The sequence below is a fragment of the Oryzias latipes genome, chromosome 2 (genome assembly GCF_053564925.1).
Source record: "Oryzias latipes strain Hd-rR chromosome 2, Olatipes_Hd-rR_3.1".
Classification (NCBI taxonomy): domain Eukaryota; kingdom Metazoa; phylum Chordata; class Actinopteri; order Beloniformes; family Adrianichthyidae; genus Oryzias; species Oryzias latipes.
In genome coordinates this window covers 12,534,357-12,559,316 of record NC_136238.1, presented here as the reverse complement: position 1 = coordinate 12,559,316, position 24,960 = coordinate 12,534,357, and the positions used below count along the sequence as shown (strand labels likewise).

The following is a 24,960-nucleotide window of genomic DNA, read 5'->3' as shown; positions in this document are numbered from 1 at the left end:
CCAAAGTCCTGGAGCTGTGATGTGTTTACAAACAGGTGATTTCCTGTGGCTTTTTTTTTTTTTTTCATAGAAAAAAAAAAGGTGCATTTAATGCAAATCCGTGTTTGGTTTGAGGTCAGCCGTCTGTGATGGAAACCGTGTTGTGCGTTTTCGAACACACCTGCTTGCAGAATTGGATTGAAACCAAATAAACAAAAGAAGCTTCTTTTGTGCTGAACTTTTAAGGAAAATTTGGCATCCCAAGTTTATTTCTTTGCCCGTTAAAATCGGCACAGGTGAAAAACACACCCTGACGACATTTAAACAGGCGTTTAAAAGCGACGCAGGTCCATGGATGACTTGCGGACAGAGTGACTCACAGTGAAATGGCGGGAACGCCGCTGTGCAGAGCCGCCAAAAAGGGTTTCACTTAAAAAGTTCCTGCTGCAGAAGACGACAGGAAGGTTCCAGACGGAGCCGCAGTCCCTTGATAGTCCCGTAATCTCCCAGCGAGCCTCTTATTTCAGTTCGGGTCGGCGTCTCAAGCGTTATACGTGATTGAGTGGACACAAGAAAAGGAGGCGTCCAGATCCTCCCAGCCAAACATCAAAAGATCAATAAATTTAAATGTGAGTGTGTAAATAGATTCATATATAATATTTATAAAAAATCTGAAAAAGTACAAATAAAAACCTTCAAACACTTAAGGTGACGTGACGAAGAGTGAGACGCGAACAAAAGCAGGTCCTACACCGAGGTTTCAGACTGTAGTCGCAGGACAAACTTGTGGGATTTGGGGTCGATGTACTCCTCGGACATCTGCACGAAGGGGATCTTTTTGGCGGCGATCACCAGACTGAAGTCCACGCACTTCAGCAGGAAGACGGTTCCGTCTCGCAGGCCGCTGGTGACCGACGCTTCGCTGATTAGCGTCCACTGGCGGGCCAGCCATCGGTCCCGGCTGTACTGCAGGGTGGGTCCTGGGGTCAGGTAGCTCTCCAGGAACGCCTGTAAAGAATGAACGTGTTATTTTGCACAAGACCCCCGAAGAACCTCGTGCTATGTTCACACTGGGCTTGGAAAGGTGCGTTCAAGTGGCCGCTTCCAAGTTTTTAAGTCTGTTTTCTGCTCTACGTACAAAACGTGGCTCTACTGAGCGTGTGCTGAACGTTATATGGGAATAGAGCTGTAAAAGAAAAAGCCTGGAGCAAGATTCACCAGATTTTCACCGCTTCGACATTTCGTGCCGTGTGCCAGTATCTGGTAGCGTCCTTTGAACTAGAGTACTGCACGCTTGAAGCGCGTTCAAGAAGTCGTGTTCAGATGGCTGCTGGGGCGCACCTTGGGCGTCATGTTGTTGGTGATGCAGAAGGCCAGGTGCTGCTGGATGCTCTCCATGCTGTGGCAGTGCTGCTGCTTGGTGGTCCTCAGGTATTTCTGCAGCGCTCGGGTCATGGAGGGGAAGATGGCCTGGGCCGCCTCTCGGGGGTCCATCACGTCCCCCGGAGACTTTTTCTGCTCCTCCTCCTGCATCCGCTTGATGTGGGTGAAGGCCTCTTCCACCGCCACCACCAGCCTGAGGAAAGAAACCAGACCCTGTAGGTCAGGGGGGGTCTGTCTGGGAGAACTGGGCCATCTGGAGAAAGGAGAACCGAACTCACCGCGCTTTGCGCTTCCGGACCCGCCGCTCGTGCTCCGCCTCTTCATAGTACAGCTCGTTGTGGCTCGTGTCGCGGCGGCGGGCGGCGGCGGCGATCATAGCTCTAGATTGGGAGTGGGCGAGCCCTGCCGCCGGGTTGTTGCCGGGTCCGGGACCTGTGATGACATCAGCACCATGAAGGACCGGCTGCTGCGACAGTGTCAGCGGGTAAGATGGTGAGGGGGGAAACAAGCCCTTTGATGATGACATAAAGTGCAACGTGAGCGAACAAGCTGCCACCAAACCCCCGCCCCCGTCCTTTCATCACCTGCAGCGTTAAAACCCCAGGAGCTGACAGGAAAGGCTGTGAAATTTCAGCACAATCCTCCCCACACGCTGTCACCCATACTCTAAGACTTCCACCTATAACCTGTGGAAAGGCAATTCAGCAACCGCTCTAACCTCAAAATAAAGTGCAAATAGAAACACATTTAAATTGTGGGAAATTTTATATCAATCTTTACAACACAATGAGGGGGCGGGGCCAGCCCTTTCCTCAAAAACATTGACTGTAGAAGAGATCTGGACTGAGTGAGTGTGACGTCACCCATCTGGCTCCAATCAAATGACGTCAATTCAGTTGCCATTTTATGGTCAAACGGACGCCGCCATGTCGAAGCCATAAATCGCCAGTAACCAGTAGTCATCCCAAGTCGGTCTGAGTTTCTATGGTAACCGGCTCTTTCTAAACAGTTTGTTGGAAGCCCACGCCTCTACCACTTAAAAGTCGGCTCCGTTGACCAGATGGATTTATCGAGGCATCCGATTGGTCAGTTTATAACTTGAATCACTTGAAATAAAGAAGAAAAAATTAGGATTATCAAGAACGTGTAAAAAAAAAAGGCATCAGAGCAAGAATGATTATTCTGACAAATAGAATGAATGCGTAATAGTCTATGGGATTTTAGCTCCTTTAACCAACTGGTACTTCCTGTGTGGAACGCCAGGGGGGAGGGGAGGGGTCACTCAGTTCAGTTCTCATATACAGTCAATGGTCTGGACTGGTGTGTTTTTCCATCATTAGTTGATTATTGTACGACGGAGGGACCAAACACAGCATCTTATTTTGAAGGATGAGTCTTACTTTGTAGGAGCAGCATCTTATTGACGTTTCTGACAAAGCAGACCTCAAACTCTTAATGGCAATGAGACCATTATTATCTTATTGGCCTAAATTGGTTTGTAGAAGATAGGAAAATATGAAAAAAACTTTGCAAGTCAACAAATCTGTTTCCACAGGAAGTACACTAAAATGTACTTCCTTTCCTCATTCTAGGCACAACTGCTTTACATAAACTGATTTCTCTTTGATAAATCCAGCGCACCTGAGGATAGAAAGAACCCAAGCAAAGCACAGAGTGGCAGAATAGCTTGCCAGGTGTCATAAAATCCCTTGAATGCATTTGGATACAGTGGAATTGCAGCGCTCTAGGCTTTTTCACGCATCCAATCGAGCTGAGATGACAGTTCCTCACAGACAGGGACGTTGCTGGAGACCAGAGGCACCAGAGGCCGAGGGTCCCCGCGCAGCTGCTGCCGGACCAAAATGAAGGATGGAGGACCCGAGAGGAAAACGACAAAACTGCCTATTGATTTATCAGCCATCTCCGTTGCCCCCCCCCCCCACCTTTGATGTTTGACAGGAGGGGGAAGAAAAGAAGAGGAGTGTGGCGAGTTAGCACGCCGAGGTGGAACTGGAGGACACTTCAGGGACTGTGGTAATTTAATAGAGGGTTTGAGTTACATTCTTCCAACTGTCGTGAGGATGACTTTTCATCAAACCTGAGGCATGCAAAGAGGGAAGAGGAGTGAGGAAGAGAGGGGTGGGGGTTATTAATGTGAAGTGCGCGAGGGCGGTTTGGTGAGCAGCAGTTCTACTTACTGTCCAACAGGTAAACTTTCAGCTTAGCTTTAAACATCTCTTAAAGGTTGAGTGAGGAGACACAGAAGAGGAGCATAGTCAGGGTAAAATGCACTGCAGGGCCGACAGAAACGGATACGGTTTCTGATCCCCGACGATTTTTGCAACTTAAATTTACCCCCCTTCCAGGCAACCTGTAGAGACCTGAACGCAGCTCGAAGCTTCATGTAGAAGAGATGCTGATGGCGCGGCATCAGTTTGGAAAAGAAAAATGCGCAATGGATTCTGAGACAGAGGATTAGTTTTCCAGAGTAAAATAAACAAAATGTCTTTTTTTAAATTTTGTTATAAATATACATTTTTCCAAACTAGCATTTTTAATCAAAACAGAGATGAAACTTGCATCAATACAATCATCAATATGGACATAAAGCAACCTAAAAAGTCCCTTTAGAGCAAATTGAAACGTCTGATTTACTGTAAAATGTATTAAATCCATACTTTTCCAGTTGCTTTATAATAGATAATAAAACCATGTTCTATTTAATCTCACAGTAATCTTTACCTCTTTGGTGTTCTTGTTCATGTAAATCCAGACTAAACAAGTATAAATTTAGCTGCATGTTTAATAAACGATAAACAAAATTTCTAGAGAAATGCCTAATCAACAGAAAGGATTGACGAGTGTCGTCAGGATAAGTGCAGTACCCACGGCTAGTCATTGGGGGGCAATGTTGCTCAAAGTTAACTACACAGGCGGCTTAAAAAACACTAAAGGCCTGTTCACACCGGGACGAATTTCGCCGGCGATTTTCGCCGACGTTTAACGCCTCGTGACTAAACAAAGGGCACCAACGAGAGTGTGCACACCGACGGGAAAAAACGCCAGGCGTTAAAGCGTCAAAAAAAAAAAAACGCCTCGGGTTCGTTTTTTTTTTTTCGACGCGTCGCGTCGAAATCTACTCGACCAATGAGAATGGCGCTTTTGCTCACGTGTCTGGAGCTTCTGAAGTTACAGTAAAACACAACTTGGGGGCGCTCAAACACAAAACTGCCTTGCTGAGCACACATACCAGCGAAGAAGATAGACGCCAAGTAGCGTCTACACACAGCCGCGAAGCAATAATGACGGACATTCTAAAATATCCCCGAACCAAGCACCAGTTGGAGCTACTGGTGCTTGAAATATTCATGTTTTCTTTGTTTGATTCTGACAAGCGTGTAAATACTTGATCTCTTCTTCTGAGTGAAAAGCGACTTTCAGAAGCGTAAAGTTGCGCAGCGCCACCTTGTGTACAGGAGTATTTCTGTTTTACATTAAGCGCCATCTAATGTCAGGGAATGAAATTGCATGTTCACTCCACTCATCGTCAGCGAAAATCGCCTGGGTGTGAACACAAAAAACGTGGCGAAAAACGCTGGCGAATAACGCCTGGCGAATATTCGTCCCGGTGTGTACGGGCCTTAACGCTAACAGCATTTTGGTTCAACTACTCTCCTTATAACTCAATAAATTGTAGTACCTCTAATGACCACTAGAGGCAACCTTTTTTTTTTTTGACAAAACAGAACAATTGGAAGGCAAATTTACATTGTTCCCTTGTTTAATGCAGGAGCTACCATCTAAAAGTAACCTGCGATTTTTGACAGTCTTCAAGTTGTAATCTTAAATTGCTCACAACAATTAGGATGTAAAAACGCCTCACTATACACTGTTCAGCAAACAAACACGGTCACACTTTTCTCAAATGCTCAAAGTTCAAGATACGTCTAGTATTATAGATCAACAACAAATGATCACCATCGAAGATTTACGCATTCTGTACAGGAGAAATGTCACAGGAAAAAAGCCCGCTAACTTCAGCTGCACAGCAAGACCGTGAAAGGACGACTGCGCTACAGCGAGGGACGCCCCGGGGCGTGGCAGGGGCGTCCAGTTTCAATGTTGAGTCAAGGTACAGACGCAATCAGAGGGAGTGGTTTGAGCGTCAAGGGGGGCATTCTAGCGACAGTGCGTTTTAGGCGGTATGGCAAAAATTCTGACGTGCAGCCATTGTTCAAATATCTGAAATTTGGCAAAGAATTCACTTTTCGTCAACCAATCAGGAACTGAGCTTTGGCCCATGACACATTGATGATGTAATCAGCAGGTGATCCTCCAATATGTAGGAGAATATGATCATAGTGTACGATAATGAATGAATGTGATCTCTTAATATCATTCATGTCTGGTGACCCGTCCTGGGTGTACCCCCACCTTCGCCCAACATTGACCCCGTGACCCCAGAGATACAGCATGTGAAGAAAATGGATGGACGCTTGTGGAGGCTGTCTATTTTTTCTTTTTTTCTTTTTTAGTTCACTTAAATAAGAGCTCAGACTTCTTTAACATTAAAGTGAAGTATTTTTGATTATTTTAGAATCAAACCAAGATTATATTAATTTTCTTGGATGGTAAACCTTATAAAACAAAGAAATATCAATAAAAACAAATAAAAAATGATTTTTTTATTACGGTAAATACGGAGAAATAAAGCCGTACCCGCACTTCTGTTATGAAGCCTCATTTGTCCGTGAAGCACTGAAGGCACCGCTCTAAGACCCAGAAGAGCACAACACAATAGACGGCAAAAGAACACAAAGCATTCCCACTCACCCTCAGCAGAGGCTGCTGGGAACTCACCATCCACGTTGTAGACCTTGAGGCCGGCCAGGTGCTTGGCGGCCCGGGATTTGGAGGCAGAGAGCAGCGCCGGGTTGTGGACCGGGAAATCGCTGTAGTAGTGCTCGATGATGGCCAGAGCAGCCTGCTGAATACTGGAGAGGAAGAAAAGCTTTATTCCAAAGGGGAATCAAGACGGCTTTAGGCCAAAGCTTGAGCTGGAAAATCAGAGAAATTAGCCACAAGACTGCACCCCCCACCCTCCCCTCTCCCGTGTTTGGGGGGAAATCCCTGTAGAACGTCTAGAAGCCTACAGAAAGAGATGTTTTTGGCTTTCTTTCAAAAGATTTCACACACAAAACAAATAAATAAATCCTAGCAATTCTTGAGGGTAGTATTAGCATGAACTTGGTGTTTGTGCTCGACAACAAAACATCTTGAAGTAAAACTGTAATTAGTAAAATACTTCTAGTAATTAGTTACTGGTTAAAAATTGTACTTTAATTACTCTACTCAAAAGTAATTCACTACTCATTACTTCGCTTTTTTTCCTCTCATATACAGATTCTCAAGAGAAAAAAACAGCCCAAACAAGATCCTCTTGTCTTTCATTTAACTTTATTTTGAAAGCCCCTTTCATTTAACTTTATTTTGAAATGAACCTGGTTGAAGACATGACCAGGCTTCATTTGAATTCAGACAACTGTGTAAAAAAAACTGTTGCGCTAATATTCATATCAAATCTGAGATGAAGAAACTCTTTTGAAAACACAGGGAACTCTTTAATGCCTTCATGTTGAGTTTTTGAAGACGTAGGTACTCCATTACAATGAGCTGCACGTTTCTCTCTCGACCTCTGCCCTTTGTGCAAAGCTCTGCGCTTCTGCGAGTCGACCAAAACTGCTCAGGAATCTAATTTGAAGCTCAACTTTGTCCTCCTTCGTCCCAAAAAATGCCACAAGAACAACATTTTTATCAGAGTGGGTTTTTTAAAGGTTGTTGCCTTCCTTTTTCTATTTCTGTTTGCCTCTCAGGTGTGCTGATAAACTTTAAAAAAAAAGGGATTTGGTTCCATAAAGCACAATAATATCTCTAATATCTGATTTGCGGATTTACCTAAATATGTATTTATCTTTTCATAATTTTGCTGTAAAGCAGTGCTTTCATGCCAAACTTAGAGTCATTATTCATAAGTCGATGATTCGGTTAGTAGTTCATATAAACTGAATTAATTTTTTTTAAATAAATGTATTGGGTAATTGGAAAATCCATGCAAATCAAGCAAAAATGATATAAAATTATATATAAAAAAAGTTTTTTTTGTACCTTGAATTTTATGAATGTTTTATTTTGAAACCAAAGAATCGTTTTTTTTTTCTTAAACCCGGCCTTGCATCTTGCGGGAGGTGATCTTTAATGGACAAACGGAGGTTGGTGCGTGTCGGCTCTTGTCCTCCACGTCCCAGCAGTATTACACCAACCGCGCAGTGAGGAGTTTTCACGTCACGCGTCATAAATCACCAGCTCTTTTATGACATGCCGCCTCTGTGTTCCTGAAATCGAGATCAGCCGAGGCGACCGCGCCTCAGTTCAGCGCCCAGCGGTCCTGCATGCCACCATGAGAACGCTGTTCTGTAGCGTTTAGCTGATGCTAACCTGTTCTAAAGGTTGGGCGGCGTTGTCATCGACTCGTTTCTTTACTGCAACATTTAGTGGGCGTGCTCCAACAAATCTTGTCATTCGTGCCCATTTAAAAAAGGAAAAAAGAAAATGGTGACATCACATCCTGTCAAGAGGACAATGCCCAGTTGGGAGAAACTTTAAATGGAAATCTTTGTATTATTCAGCTGATAGGTGAGGACTCATGGGCTCACAGTGACTGAATGTGAGGAGTTCATGTCACCCATTTAATGACATGTTTCAGAACATATTTTTGAAGGTCTGAAGTGAAAACATTTGGCTTTTTTTAATTAAAACTAGAAATGCCATAATTCTCAGTTTAATACTGAACCGTATGTTAAACCACTGAACCGAATCGTTTCTTCCTTACTGCACAGATTTGCATATGTTTAGAAGCTTAGCATAGACCAACTGAAAGCTTTGTTTTGTTACTTGCGTATCAGCAAAGAATTTTTCAGAAGTTTTAGTTTGATATTGCACAAATTATCCCAAACCAAAGCAAAACCTTGAGTAAAAAAATCAAGGTTTGATCCGTTTCTGGGAAAATCGTTGCATCTTTAACACAAACAATAACAATCCTTTGTCCAAAACAGTATGCTCATTTAAATATGGATGAAAAGAGTTTGGTGCTCCATATCCAAGGTATACTGACCCAACCTTATGGCAGATGAGGTTAATGCCATTTCTGTCAGATGTGGCACTACTGGATCTACGTTAATTAGACGTAACATTCAACCGCAAACTGCATTTACAACTGAATAATCTAGGTTTCACATTGGTTTAAACCCACATGGTCTGTGGTATAAGCCTACAATATTTTCATTTTTTTTTTGTAATATTGATTTTATTAAATTTTTATCAAACATAATCACAAGCTTTACACCCAATGTGTAGATGTGAAATAAAATAGAATAAATAAAATAGAACAGAGAAAAAACAACTCAACAATAACAAGAAGAACAAAAAACAGATCAACCTCTACTAATCAGGAAATTAAAGGAAAGCCATCTTTTGACACATTTTTCAAATACAACTGCATTTTTTTATTTAATTTTATTTTATTTTAAATAGTGAAGGTTTACAGAGTATTCTTAGTTAGTCTTGGTCATCCACAGATCCATTCTCCAAATTAAGTCTCCTCACAAAACCTTTTAGAGGACCCCACATGTCTTCGAACCGTTCCAACTTTCCTTTCCTAATACATGTCATCCTTTCTAATGGAAAAACTACGAGCATCTGTTTCCCCCAGTGGGTCAACTTGGGCCTACAGGTTCTTCTCCAAAACAATGCAATGGTTCTTTTTGCTTGTAAAAAACACATGTCAATCATAATTTGTTCGCTTTTAGTAAACTTGGGATTTGAAGGATATATACCTAGAATAAACATAACAGGATTTGTTGGAACAGTTTTTGAAACAATCATCTCCACTGCTTTTCAAACCTCCTCCCAAAACATTATTTTCATTTTAAGGAAAAATGGGTCTTATGGGTTAAAAAACAAACCTAATTTATGCAGGAACTATTTCATTATTTATAAAGATGCTAACAGGATTTAATAATGAACGTAGCATGAATAGATTCAAGAGTTCAATCGAATCCGAACCCATACCACGCCTGACCTCATGTTAGCAGAAAGGCTTTAAAGCTGCAGTGGTTCAGCAGCTGTACTTACTGCTGTGTCTGCACAGGCCGCATTTCTTTGACAGGAGGACAGCTGTTAGCTAACTCGTCTCACGGGTTAACTGCATCTCACTGGCCTCTTTTCAGACTGTGCGCATTTGTTGCCAGTGACAACACAAAAGATGCCTTAGCGCTCGCTGTGTCATCCTTTCGTCCGCGTGGAACGCCAACTCCATGACATGGGTCCAGCACACAGCGGCCTGCAGCGCGCGCTTCCCATTTACTCCCAAAGAGGATAAACAGAAGAAGCTCTGACCCGCTGATGGAGGCTCGTTTCTGACCTCTCTGCCTCTGAACAAAGCTCACATTAAAAAAAACGGCTCATTTGCCGCCACACAAACCCACACGGGCATCCAGCCAGCATTAAGACCTCGTTTTGTTTTACCGCGCTACCATCTGGTGACGGTCACATGGCCGTAAGCTGACAGTAATGCCATCGGAGGCCGTCACCACACAGATGTTTCAAACTCTTCTAAAAGACTAGAAATACATTACAGTCTGTGTGCTCATGCAGAATCAGTGGGAAGTTTAAAACATTTCATTTGTTTGGACTTTAAACAGAGTTCAGTTTGGACATACAGTTGCATATCTTAACACAATTAACTAAAAGGAAATGACAAATCACCAGTTTTAGGAATTCACTTAGATTTTGGCTGAAAGTGACAATAGACTGTAAATTTCTTTCCTCATTTAGACTGTTGCACTCTAGCTAAAGGCAACAGATGTTCACTATCAGCTTTAACAAAAGTATAATTGTACATATAAAGGGGGAAAAAAACGACGTTTCATTTGGGCATTGTTTTCAAAAAAAATATAAAACGTGTGATGTCACAAAATCCTGGCCTGTGATCAATCAAGCTTCCACAGGGGGGGGGGGGGCAGTAATACAAGTGAGAATGTATCATGCAGAGGGAGTAACATTTTCAGATTGATCGGGATGTCGTTTATTTTAGTTTTAGTTTTGAGCAGTTAAGTTTGGTTATTTTTTTTTAGTTGCTTTTGAATGACAGTAGTTTGTTTTTGTGGCTAATGATGCTTTTAAAAGTCAGCAGTGGATGCAGTTGATTGTACCTGGAAATAAATGGATAAATATGGACTACAACAAATCTGCATCTTAATACATTAAGTGCTTCAAGTTGCCAGGAGTCTGCTGAAAAAGAAAAAATGACAACCAATTCTGTTACACCTAAACCATGGAGAACCCAAAATCAAATGCGCCTGTCTATAATTTTTTTTTGGTTTTGTATATAATATATTTTGTTCTATAAATATTTGTTTTCTCTTTTATTTAATTATTTTCTGGCCTCTAATTTTTATTTTACCTTTTAATAATTTTTTGTATCTACTTTTTTGCCTGCTGCTAATAACTGCAACCCAAAAACACCCCCAAAAAAGGTCAAATTCACTTGAAAAGCTTTGTTCTTGGGTTCTCCATGGTTAAGCTTGGTGTAATGTAACAGCAATTGCATCATTTATTTATGTCCAGTGTGGAGAGTAATGTAAAGATGTATTTTCATTCTGCTCTTTTAGAGCAAAAATATGAATAAATAACTTCATTGTGATGCAACAGCTGCTTTTTATGCAAATATGCTTGCAGAGTTCACATGGGGTGATAGATGCACCTAACATTGCAGAGCGATTCCTGGCTCATGCTGGTATAAAGATAGGCATCTTCAAGATTAGATGATATATTTGAGTGAAATAGTGAAATCAAGAATAACAAAACGTTCAACATCAAAGAACTACAACTTGTCTATATTTTCCGCAGTATGGAGCGCACCATCAATGAATGGTCTATTTTCAAATTTTAATGATTTTATTGATGTATACACTGTTTTACGACGAAATCTAAAAACAGTCATCTCCTACAGAAACAGTTAACGAAATCTAAGTTATGTTCATTTTATGTCATTTTATTTTATGCAATTTCCCGTTACTAATGCATTTTTATTTATTTATTTGATTTGATCTATAGTCTCTTGGTGGCTGGCCATGGTCAGAACGGGACAGAGGATGGAAATTAGCCTAGACTACAATCCTGCATATTTACAGTGTTTCACTGTTTTACAGCACTCCACACTTTTCGTTGTATGCAGTGTCCCTAAAATAAATAAAGACAAATACAAATACAAATTTTAGTCATTTATAAGAAGGATAAATCAATCAGTTATTTAATGTGTTTACACTAATTAGCAAACTTGTTTGTAACACGCTACATGTGCGAGTATTAAGAATACCTGCAAGTCCCAGCCTTGTTTGAACTCGTCAAAAAACAGACTGATACGGCTAAAACAAACGTTACCGTGACTACGCTAACTCCCAACCATGTTTGCAACTTGTAAAAAAAAAACAGACTGCCGTTTTAAAAGAGCAATGTGTACCTCTCAAACATCAGTAAACACACCCACACTCCGGATTGTGGTGCAGAATACACGGCAGATCTGAAGCACAGACCTGATCACTGTTTAACCAAGACAGGAAAATGATTTGATTTCACCAAAACTTTGAAGAGTGACCTAAAGCAGTGAATGCTTAAATAAAAGGGTTGAAACACACGAAGATCCCTGGGGCTTTTAGTTTGGCGTCCCAACAAGCGTTCTGGCCTCCAGGCGAAAGCCTTGTGATCAGACAGTGGACGTGCCAGAAAAAGAAAAATGTGAGCAGCGGAGGAGACTCAAAACAAAAAAGAAAAACCCCGGCGTCTGCTTGCTGTTGTGTAACCTGTCTGTGTGTGTGTGTGTGTGTGTGTGTGTGTGTGGGTCTGAGCAGCTGCCTGGATGCAGTCTGCAGGGAGCATTCATTAGCAACGTGTTTACAGTCACAGAAGGACGGCCGGGCTGCTGCCGGACTCAGCAACGTTGAATATCGCAGCTTGCAAAAGGACAACAGACCCTGAGGCAGCCAGCATCTCAGCAGACCGTTACACCCATGGTTGACATGTTTACACCCAAGCAAATCAATATGCAATAAGTCGATAACAAGTTCTGGCTGTGGGCGCTGCCGCTCGATTTCATTTTTGAATTTAAAAATGGTCCAAGATCAGCAACATCTATGAAATTAAGACTACATTAAACTGCTTTGGGGGCGCTCCTTCACACCGTCTTCATCCTAGAGGCAATGTATGATTTATTTGATTTATCTGTCATACAGCAGATCCATGCAGGACTTGCCTGGTTCGGGAGTTTAGAGAAAGAAACAGGATTTGCTGCAGTGTTGCACCTCAACAAAAAAAAAATCTTTTTGACATCATTCAGATGCTCCTCAGTCATAAAAAGCTGGTGGCTCAGGTCGGAGCTGTTCTTTTACGAGCATTAGCATTCAACACTAACCTCACATTAACTATTAAATCCTCCTCCTCCATTCTGGCTGTCGCTGCCTCTGTCTAGGTCCCCTGGGTGTTTCCTCTTTCAGTTTCTCTCCTTCTCCAATTCATCCTTGAACATCCTTGTTTTTCTGCCCTTTTTTTTTAGTGCAGAAATTGAAAAAAATAAAATCTCTTTATTTCTTTGAATATTTTAATCTTTTTTTTCATTAATAGCTTTTTTTTTGTGGTTTTGTCATTCATTTCAGCTATGTTTGCCTACTTGCCGTTGATTGGCTGGATCACATGATCCCAGGTACAGCAGAGGTGGCTGGAAGCATTTAGCAGTGCTGGTTTTTGAGGACCAGGATTGGGCAGATTAGATTTCGCTGGTGGGATGCTTAAAAGATTTAAAGAACCACTTCGATAGTCTTTTGATCTTTATTATATATATACACGTGTTGACTTTGACCATAAGTGGGCATGTCCCGTGGTTAATATGCTCAGTCAATGAAAATGAAATCTATTTTCAAAGCATTCTCAGTGGTCTTTTCATGAGGAATTTGACGTTTTTCAGCCAAAACCTTAAAAACCTGGGGCGCTTTTTAGGATTTGGCAGTAGTTGATTAGAAATTCACCTCTGAGTTGTGGGTGGAGTAAGCCCGCTCCCACTTCTCGTCATCCGTCAACTTTCTCGCTAGCTCCCACACCCCCAACCTAACCCTACTGGTGCGTCAAAAATGGTGGGCAATATTGGAGCTATCCAGCTCTACAGTTTTAAACCTAATAGTTTAAAGCTTTTTATTTGGTATTTTATGGGCGACTTCTTTGGTATGTTGTCGGTTCTCTTTACCTTTATTCATAACTACCCTTACGGGTGGATACCAGCCGTCTGTGGGCAAAGAAATGGGCACACACCCCTTCTAGAACATCCCTCTCTCTTCTTCCTTTCTGTCAGGTCCAACAACAAAATAAAAAATCATAACCCCCTATTGTAACAGTAAAATAAGTCCAACACAAGAGCTGGGCATCCAGGTGGCAAGATATCAGGGTCGTGACCCGATCAGTGAGCCCGTAGAGTGAAAATGTTCATGCACATTTTTTCTATGGGCATGCTGTGAGATCCCTTTTCCAACACACGAGGATGTAGAAGGTGAGACGCAGGATTTTTGAGACATTTGCACATTTTTGCTAGGGGCTCTTTGGAGGAAATTATACATTCAGAGCGTAGTTAGTGTAAGCATCCCATTGGCATCCTACAGGCGTATCATGTGTACACATTCGTGTGTGGTCAGTATGGAGCCCTCCTCGCACCTTACTAATGACAAGTGTTGCGTGTCATATTACCTGTACGCCAAAAACGCATACAAATTACATTAGCCTTATCAACTAGGGCTGCACAATATGAGGAAAACTTGCAATGTGCGATATTAATGATCAATATTACGATGATGATACGACTTGCGATAGATAAACAAATAAGAAAACAGCCAAAAACATCATTCCCATTTCACTCCAACAGTTTGATTTAAACAAGAGTCGACATAACTTAAATTACACTCCAAATGCCCCTCGTCTACATAGGAGGTGAACATTTAACATAAAAGGTTTCTATCTGATTGGTCAACAACATGAAGGGGTCCATCTGATTGGTCAACTGCATAAAGGGATTTATTTGATTACTTAAATGCTTCGAGCTGCCATAAGATTGTTTTAGCACATTAAAGGTAACCATCTATTGCAATTTTCGCCTTTTTGCGATATGCGTATTGCACAGTTGATATCGCCATGACGATAAATTTGCTATTTATTGTGCAGGCCTATTACCAACCGTACGACAGTCGTACATTATGTCCTTTGAGCTGGACGTACGAGCCACAGGGAAACCTACGCTCCTTAATACAACCCTCCACGGGCCCTAAATAACCCGAAAACCAGATGAACCATATTTTATCTATAATAGCTTCCTTTCTTTTACGATGAAGAAACTGTTACTTTCTCTTCACTTCCACATTTCTAAAAACCTACCATGGCACACGTCCCATCTTTTCCTCTCACTTCACTTCACACACTAATCTCTACGAGTTCTCCTTTATCTCCTGATCTTCTTCACCTGCACCTCTCTATGCACAAAAGTCACGTCTGCTGAGGAAGATTAGCATCAGAAAATACTTCCTCACGTCTTTTCTTTTCATGACGGCAAACTTCTAGAGCACTGGAGTGGCATTAGAGGTTCAAAAACTCCTCCTGGAATAACCTGAGGAGCCCGTTTATCCTAGAGAATTTACAACTGACCCCAACCACAAAGCACTCTGGGAAGCACACGCAAGGAGTCAGAACTGAAAGGGTCTCGTCGCCGGGGATTCTCACCTGAGCTGTCCCAGGTTGTAGTGCCTCGTCTCGCCGTCTGTGGAGCGCGTGACGCATACGGAGAAGCATGGCTGAAGCTGGCGGAGCTCCAGCAGCACGATGGCCAGGTAGTGGATGAAGAGCAGGGCGTCCACAAGCGAGACGGCGTACTGAACGATGCCCTGGTAGTCTGCATCCTGCAAATGGGACAATATGACGCATGCAGCAAAGCACAAAATCAACGTTTTCAGAAGAAAAGAAAATAGACCCTGAAATGCTGGATACCCTAGGAACATAAATATTTAGAAACGTTTCAGAGAAAAAGCCTTTGGACCTCGTGTTTGTGTTTTCTTCAAGCATGCTGAAGCCACCAGAGTTTAAATTAGGTGTTTGGGTTGTGTTTTGTGATTTAGCGAGGCTCCCGAAGGCAGGAGAAATAAATCTGTGTGCATATAATGAGTGCTATCCCGCCTAATTAGCTTTTTTTGGGTTATTCAGTCAAGATTGTGGTTATTGTCTCCACACACCTGCGCTTCAAGTATCCGGACTGCGTAGAAGAGCCAATAGGAGATGACAAAGAGCAGCACCAGAACAGAGAGGAGGGCCCGAAACGCAAAGACCCGTGGGAGGCTTGCTCGCGGCGGCCTGAAGAAGAGTCCCCAGACGGCCAGCAGGAGGATGAGGAGCTTGAAGGCTATGGAGATGTAGAGGCCCTCGCAGGCCGTCCCGCAATTCTGCAGCTTGTCTGGCCAGAGGAGGTGGGGCAGCACCAGGAAGGCCAGCGGTGTGAGGAGCACCAGGACGCCCAGGATCACGGCCAAAATCCGGGTGAGGTAGCGACGACAGTTGAGCCCCACGCTGTCTTCCAGGTCCTTGGTGATGCGGACGATGTCCTCCTGGGACAGGCTGTGCTCGGACGTACCTGTGATGGCCGTGGTGGTCTCACCCCAGTTATCATCCTGGAAATACAAGGAGGACATATGATGCAAAAATAAAGGACCTTTTAATTCTGATAAGTTATCAATGTGTCTTTTCTTGAAGTAAAGTGAATTTTGTTTACAAAAACGGAAAGCGTGATAGGCATGCATTTAACTTAAGCAACTTGCTTGCAACCTTTGTGTAGAATAACTGGCTTTGACATCGAGAAACGCACAACAATATTATATACTTTCTGGAGCTCCAGTGTGCGATTTCTTTTAACCAATCACTACTGAAGCCGCAGACCAAAGAGATCCAGTTACCATGAATAACAATAAGTTGGAAGTCCCAGCTTTGAGTACCACATTCAGGCAAGGTTAACCACCACAGTAGGTAAGATGAACCACACAGGATGGAGCAAACAGGCCTTTTTAACCTTGTAACACAGGAGATGTCGCTGGAGACACCTAAATACCAAACAGTAACCCGCTTAACGCGATCAATGGGAGTCAGCTGATTCCTACGTGGAGAATAGTGGCTGTTCATATTGGCTTTGCACCAATAATGGCATCCGGCTGCTTTTCTTGGCGACCACCGACTGACGTTGATTGCCTAAACACTTCACTACTGTAAAGGGTTGCTTATCAGTGTAAAGCTGCTTTTGTCCCCTTCAAAACCCTCTGGAATTACCTTAGTTGGGTTGACCCATCCTGAACACTTAAAGAATTATGGTTGTCAAGACAAGAAAGGTGATCAACTCTCCATCACATGTTCATTAAAGTTCATCGCTTGTCCATTTTTAAGAGTTGTAGGGGTGTTGAAAATAGGTCAACAACTCAAAAGTATATTTTCATGGTTTGCATATTTTTGGTTAAGTGAAGAAAATATCTGAAAACTGACTGGCTTTTGGGTGTCAGCCGCCATCTTGGATTGCTGTTTTGCCTTCATGATCATCGCACACGTCACATGACTCAAGGCCCGTACACACCGGGACGAATATTCGCCAGGCGTTATTCGCCAGCGTTTTTTCGCCACGTTTTTTTGTGTTCACACCCAGGCAATTTTCGCTGTCGATGAGCCGAGTGAACATGCAATTTCATTCCCTGACATTAGATGGCGCTTAATGTAAACAGAAATACTCCTGTACACAAGGTGGCGCTGCGCAACTTTACGCTTCTTAAAGTCGCTTTTCACTCAGAAGAAGAGAGCAAGTATTTACGCGCTTGTCCGAATAATACAAAGAAAACATGAATATTTCAAGCACCAGTAGCTCCAACTGGTGCTTGGTTCGGGGATATTTTAGAATGTCCGTCATTATTTCTTCGCGGCTGTGTAGACGCTACTTGGCGTCTATCTTCTTCGCTGGTATGCGTGTTCAGCAAGGCAGTTTTGTGTTTGAGCGCCCCCAAGTTGTGTTTTACTGTAACTTCAGAAGCTCCAGACACGTGTGCAAAAGCGCCATTCTCATTGGTCGAATAGATTTCGACGCGAGGCGTCAAAAAAAAAAAACGAACCCGAGGCGTTTTTTTTGACGCTTTGACGCGTGGCGTTTTTTCGCGTCGGTGTGCACACTCTCATTGGTGCCCTTTGTTTAGTCACGAGGCGTTAAACGTGGGCGAAAATCGCCGGCGAAATTCGTACCGGTGTGAACGGGCCTTAAGAACTATCAAATGACATAGGGTAGTGCAGAAACCACAATAAGTTGCAACAATGGGTTCCTCCTTTAACAATGCTTCAGCAGCCAGAATATTAAAGACGCACAAAAAGCAAATCGCAGAGTTTACTTTCCCCCCACGGAAAATGGCGAGGAGAGGAAAAGGTCAGAGAGAGCGTTCCTGCATCCGTCGATAATGAATGTCAGCAGTGACGGAGCGGCACCGTTACAAAAACACAGATAAAGACTCTTTACATGACAGTCATAACAAGCTTGTAATGTGATAACAAAGCCGGCCATAAAAGGCCACATGACCAACAGTCATCAGCTGCAAGAAAATGCAATCAAAGATCTTTTCTTCTATCAGCCAAGAGCTATCCAGCTGAAATGAAGCCGTATTTAGGAATCACATCAGTGAGAAGAACCGCACACTGGCAGCAGGGGTTTATCAAGAGGATGCATTATGAACAGTACAGACAGGGGGTTTGGGAGGCGGAGGCGGAGGAGGAGGAGGAGGATGCACTGGAACAGAAAATCTCTCGGTAGCCTCCAGGTTTAAACCACAGAGCTGAAGCAGAACAATGGGAGGACACATGGAGCACAATCAAGTTAGGTTTTACCCCCCCAAAAAAGGTACAATTGTATCCAGAAGAGTGTTTATTAGTTCGAAATTCAAACGCAGACTTCTTTGTTTCTGAATTATTCGTTGTCTGAAAGTATTAAAATACATGACTACCATTACCCTCAAAGGTGAGGATGCCTTAGCAGTTAAGCGGCGGGCGCGGCAACAACCGCGTCCCTTTGATGAGGACCAGCCCTGAAAGCCGTCTCGAGTTCTCCTGGCCTTTGACACGAGGCTGTAAATAGTTGTGACGCTGTCGCGTCCAAACATCTCCACTGACCTGGCTCGCATTTCCCAAACTACACTGAGGAATGCGTGGCTGGGGTTCAAAGTGTCAGCGGGTGAACGAGTTACCGCATTCCTTCGGGCGACTAGAAACTCGCCGAGCTGACGGCGGTGAAGTCCCACCGTTTTTTTTAATTGATGGGTGCAAAGGAGAAAAAAAAAAGACTGAAATGAATTTTGTTTGTTTAATCTGACTGGGACTAAAGTGGTCTGTTTTTATTAAGCAGATTAAAGGAGATTAATTAGCTGCTTGTGCACATGCATTTAGAAGTAGTCTGAGTGGAGTGGGAGCCTCTCTGCTGTTAATGAGCAGGACTGGAGAGCCCTCAGCCTCTTCACAGATGCAACAGGCTTTTTTTTATCTTATTTGCATGAGCCGTATATTCCCTACAGAACACTAAAATCAGTGCAACCTGATTTTCTTTTTGCATTAGCAAAGCTAAGTGATTTGTAAAAAAGGTGGAGCCACATGCCGTTTGGTCAACAGAGAGGAACGGGCGGGAAGCTAGAAAAGCAACTAAATAATGAGCTTCCCGCCCGGCTCTGCTGTCTCAGTCCTGTCAGATTCTTAAGGCTTAATCCTGGTGAACAAGCATGCTGCATGTGACCGAGTGTGAAAAACAAAGCAACAACAAAAAAAGAATCAATAGCCATTATGTGCAAGACAGAGTGCCTCTCTGACCGCAGAGAACCTGTACAGCACCCACAGGACTCACAGCAGCCCGCGTCTGCTAACAGATTGACTCAGCTTGTCTGTTTCTGACACTAATTCCATTTTGTTCAGGGTTGTTGTGGGGGTGACGCCTCTGGAAGCTTCTTGGCTACACTTTCAGCCCCAATCCTTACAGACCCACTCCAAGAAAAAAAAAATAAAAATAAAAAAAAGAGTATTGCTGAATTCAAATCCTTGTGAATCAGGAGCGGATGAAAAAGATTGTATTTGCTCCCCGCTCAGCTCCATTATGCTGATCCATATACTTTCAGACGACTAGATCCGTCTACGTCATTGTTTATCCGGGCTCAAAACGGCTGGATGGCTCCAATATTGCTCGCCCTTTTTGTTGCACTGGTAATGTTAGGTTGGGGGTGTGAGGGGCTGTAAGCTAGCGGGGAGAGCATGTAGACAGAGAGCTCTCAACAGGGAAGGAAGGGGCCCAGGGTTGCTCCGCATCAACAGTCCCGCCCACAACTCAGAAGCAAATTTCTGATAAACTCCTGCCGCCCTGCGGCAATTATGTCCCAAACAAAAACGAGAGGTTTTTTAAGTTTTTGGCTAAAAATGGCATAGTTATAATAAAAAAAAACTGGGAAAGCTTCTGAAACAGTTCAAACGATGACTCTGATTTAAGATTGTATCAGCGAAGCATAAAAAAAGGATTTGTGCTCTGTGTGCTTGTATTTTTTTTACCAAAATTCGGTGTAAAAATAAAAAAATCTGATCCTTCTTACAGGACCTGGTCTTTCCCTCCATCAGCATTACTAAAAATAGACGTAAATGACCCATATTTTCTCTCGGGATTAACCGATCCCTGCGGGCTGCCCTGGAGCAGAGCCGACAGCCTCGAAGCAACTCTGTTCCATTCATCACAGCAGAAGAAGTGAAACGGCCAGGAGAACAAAAGGAGGAAGTGAAGGAGCGCTTCAGAACGGCTCAATAACAAGAGCACTAATTAAGGAGAGGAGAGCAATGTCAACCGTGACAGATGATTAATCAGAACTAATGATCTGGAGGCTGAGAAAGTACAGAGAGGAAGTTACCACTGTTCCGACATGGATACAACAAGAGGACCTAGCACGTGTCAGGTCTGCTCTTGTCTTACATCTGCCGTTATTTGGCCAGATTTGCAAGCGTTCCTGCATGGAGGAAGTACACCTGAAAGAATGAGCTCCACTGCTGAGTTTGTGAAGGATAAAACAACATTTTGCAAAGAGGGTCTGATAAAACTTGCCACCTGTTTCCGCTTCAAAAGCTAAGGCAGTAGCTGCTGCTGATTTTTAAAAAGTTCCAAATTGGTCTTTATAGCTTGTTTCTTTATCATTAACACCTACTTGGTGTGTTAAATAAGCGTCCAAACTCTCATGCCAAATATTATTTTTGAATTATGCATCATTCAGACCTGACAGGTGTTAGCTTCTCAGGTTTTCTGTTAACCTAATCAAATATGCCTTTTTCCATTTAAAAACCTGCAGTTATTTTGTTTTTATGCTGCCAACCTGATAACTTTATTGCTAAATTTATGTAGACTAAACACTTTTTAGATCAAATAGACTTTTTGAAAAATTCCTGCACTTTTCCTAACAAGCAGTGGATCTTGCTGTGTGTCTGATGTCTCAAAAGAAACATCCAAAACAACGAAGGATTAATTGAACGCTACAATGGAACACATACTGTGATATTTGGTTGTAGTTTTTGGTGGCATGTCCAAGATGTGCTGATTTTAAGAGATATCTATTGTGTTTCTATTATTACTTTGTTAAATAACTGCCAAAGTAACTAAAAATACTTTTTGGGCAAAGGTGAAACAAAACAGTCACATAATGTCGTCTAACTACACTACCCAGAATGCCTGGACGGACCAAGAGGCAGGCGATTGGTCAGAGGAGTTGATGGGAAGTTTTTCTTGCAAACTGTGTTCTTATACATGTTTTATAGCAACTATTTAAGCTAAAACTTTTTTGCAATAACACAACATGAAATTCAAAACAATACTCAAACTTTGTCAGTTCATTATGTTGAAATAAAGTACATATCACTCTGCCAGGTTCCCGACTACAGTACCCATAATGCTCTAGCTATCCATCAGGCAGTTTTGACCACAAGTCATACTACATCAGCTTGACAAATTTTTGAGCGCCCTGTACCAAAAAGAAAAAACGTTCCAGAACAGCGAACACAACCAGAATTCATATAGAAGACGGCATGTAAACTTTTGAGAAGATAAAGTATTTTAAGTGCAGCTTATGGTTCAAAAGTACAGCATGCATTTTGGGTTTTGAATCAATAGATAGATCAAAAGTTACATCTTTGTCTAATTTATATCGGTATATATATAAGTGTTTTCCATAACCAAACTAAATTGGTCTTATGTGGATATTTAAAAAAATAAATTAATATATAATTGAGTCACATGGAAAACCAGAAATCGAAGCCCTTAAGTATTTTGGCAGATACCCATCCCCTACTGCTTGCTTCATGTTGTAGCATATGATCTAGTAAAATAATAAATAAATAAAATAACAAAGATAATTTTTTTTGTTTCTATTTTTTCTTTGTAAATTATTAACATTTTATTTCCCATATTTAACAAGAGTGTTTGGCTTAAAATTTAAATATCTGAAAATCTGGTCAAAGTACATCAGTAGCTGAGATTGTCATTGATCAATCTTATGTCTAGCATTGATTTAACTAATATGAATAAAATAACATTTTTCAGGTTTTCAGTCCCACAACATCCAGATCCTGGTCACAACAAAAGCTGATTTTTACCATTAAGAATTACTCAAACAAAACGTCCATGAAGTTTAACCTTAAAAAGGTGAGCTCAGCGATCTGAACCATCGCGTGCTGAACATGAGAGAAGCTCACTCTGACAAAAAGGCAAAGGTTGCTTTGGCCACACTGCGTTCTAGTGAGGTATACAGCTCCAGAGCGCATTTGGAAAGCTTTTTATTTGTGTATTTTTGGCTTTCCACTTCTGCCAAAACATAAATAGCATCTATTGTCTCTTAGTAAATCAAGCGTTCAGTGAAAATTTGTTTTTCTGTTGTTGGGCGGTAAGTGGAGTGCAAACAAAGCCTCTCTGTGAGGGAACAAGTGCACTTTGTTTACCTCCAGGGAGGCAAGGTGTGTCCAAGTGCGTGGAAAATAGAAATGTGTATTCCCAAAGAGCTCCACGCAGATTTTTGAAAACAGTGTGGGGAATGTTTGTTGCTGGGTAGAACCAACGACAGAGAGAAATGGAATCGTTATTCTATTGTCAATTCTACCTTTAGTCAATGCTATCTTAGTTAAATGTCAAGTACAAATAACATGGACAATAACCTAATGCTGCGTACACACCAGGCATGTGTAGCGCTTACAGGAGTGTGCTGAACGCGAGTTCTTGAAAGCGCTTTTATCACATAGTGTTCACACTGGACTGTAGCTACCCGATACTAGAGCAAGGATTCACAGTCGGAAGAGGCTTAGTGTGAAATGTCAAAGTGGTGCAAATCCCGCAAATTTTGTTTCAGGCTTTTCCGATATAAGAAAGACTTGGTGTCGTAATTGCGTTGTGTAAGTGCCCATAAAACACCTGTAGGATTCCCACACAAGATACAATCTGATTGTCTAAATTCATAATTTCTAAATAGTAAGACAGCACACAAGAAGCCTAAACCTATGACCCATCACCCTGGAGATTGGGAGGGGGTGCCAAAAACAAAACAAAAAATCTGTACAATATGGCTTCATCTCGCCTACGTGCCATAAAAGGCGTGTTGCATAAGTATTTGCGACAACCTGTTGCTTGTAGCATTCCCTCCAAAAAAAAAACAGTTTTCTGTCAGAGGTCATTTTTAGGCCATACTGCCCAAAAAGAAGCAGATGTTGGAACTGCGACTTGTCCAGACAATTTGGTCGGATTCAGTCTTTGCTTCTCTAATGAGAGTCTGATGTGCGTTTCTAAGCCATGTCAAATTGCGAGAAATAACCACGTATAGAAGGCTAACCCAATGAAATGTAGCGGGCAATCCCAGCATAAACCAAAAAGCACTAATGTAAAATAGGCTCGACAAATCTTTTTCAGATGTTAAATGATTAGTAAACGCGTTTGGGTTCAATAAAAACGCGGTTTCAAATGGAAGGACTCGGAAATAAAAGTGTTGACGACAGGACATTTAAGGTCCATCTGTGGTCAGCAGATTGCTAAACACCAGAGATGCTTTTACAGACATCCTGTCATCAAGCAGTGTTTTCTATACGAGCTCCATCAAGGAGAGCTCATAAAACCCCCTTGCCGTGCATGCAGACATCCCGTACAATGTCTTGTTTATGCTTGGACACACAAACATCCCAGCTCATGCAAATGATTTCATTAGGAATTAAAGCGACACCAAGCATGAAAAGCAAACATCTGTTGTTAGCCGGCAGATAATCCTGCCGCTGTTTGTTTTGAGTCAGGATGCTCATCATCTACCTGGACGCCTCAGTCGTACCTGGCTTGTTTTAGTTGTTGATCTGCAGCTGGCCCGTGGAGGCGAGTTGGTGTTGGAGTCTTCTTCTGTGGTGACAATCACCTCCTTTATCTCTTCTGAAGCCTCACGAACCTCAAGCACCTGCAGAATCCGGTCTCCCGCCTCCATCACTGTTTGCAGCCAAAAAACCCAGACTTCGGTCCGGCTCACGCGAACATCCCGTCCCAAAGAAACGCTGCTTTCCTCTCAGCAGTGTGAATCCGAGTGACCTCACGGACTCCTTTGATATGAGGTTTGACCCCCCCTGCCTTATTCGTCTTTATATAGACATCTCTCCCATCATGCCTCGGGAGGTATTGTATGGGACTATGCGCCCACTTGGCATGTAATGCACATGGATTTATGAAAAAGGACACAGCGAGGGAGCGCAGTGGGATGAAAAAGAGCTAGGATGAGGGGAGTGATGAGGCATGGGAGGTCCTGGCTGCAGCTGGAGTGGAAGGGAGGAATAAACTGACTGATGCGGGCAGAGGAGGAGAACGCCAAATAAAAAACTCAAAGTTCGACCAGCAGATCAGGAATATAACACCTTTGCATTTCTTTCTCTCCTCGTAGACCATAACGCCCCCACCCCCCCTTGTTCCCTTCAGGCCATCCATTCCCTTTCCCTTCTTGGCTCTCGCCTCAGCACCACTCTCCATCCATTGCTTCTGACCCAGTGAGCACTGTGGTGTCGCTGGCATGGCCACATGTGTGTTTATGTGTGGGGAGGTAAAACACAACCTGCCTTCCAAATCAACTGACAGCATGCCCCCCCCACCAACTACATCTAAATGGTTTTGAACCCAAACTAGCAAATTGCTTTTATAGACTCACTTCAATTAAAATTACGTTTTTGGTGTTTCCAACATGCTCTTGTTGCAATAATAAAGCTAAAAGTTGTATTTCTAAGTATGTCCTTATTCAAATCATTGTGAATCAGGAGCAGACATATAACATGTTTAAAAAAGCTTGTAGATCTGACGTAGAAGCTGCAACAGCAGGTCACAAGCTCCCTCCTCCACTCCATTCTGATGCATTCACTTGTAGACGACTA

At 42.5% G+C, this 24,960-nt stretch overlaps 1 protein-coding gene across 2 annotated transcripts in view; it reads right to left on the bottom strand.

The window, feature by feature from the left end:
* Window positions 1-202: 202 nt before the first annotated feature.
* Window positions 203-24,960, bottom strand: part of vangl1 (VANGL planar cell polarity protein 1) — a 52,436-nt gene continuing 27,678 nt past the window's right edge. The window contains exons 4-9 of one of the 2 annotated variants that reach the window (XM_011484379.4): window positions 15,738-16,169; window positions 15,232-15,407; window positions 6,196-6,356; window positions 1,641-1,794; window positions 1,321-1,555; window positions 203-987 (exon numbers count right to left, since the gene is read on the bottom strand). In XM_011484379.4, the coding sequence (XP_011482681.1) occupies window positions 727-987; window positions 1,321-1,555; window positions 1,641-1,794; window positions 6,196-6,356; window positions 15,232-15,407; window positions 15,738-16,169 (1,419 nt within the window). In that variant the 3' untranslated portion in view covers window positions 203-726. The remainder of the gene's footprint in view (window positions 988-1,320; window positions 1,556-1,640; window positions 1,795-6,195; window positions 6,357-15,231; window positions 15,408-15,737; window positions 16,170-24,960) is intronic. The other variant, XM_020710355.3, reaches the window with a different exon arrangement.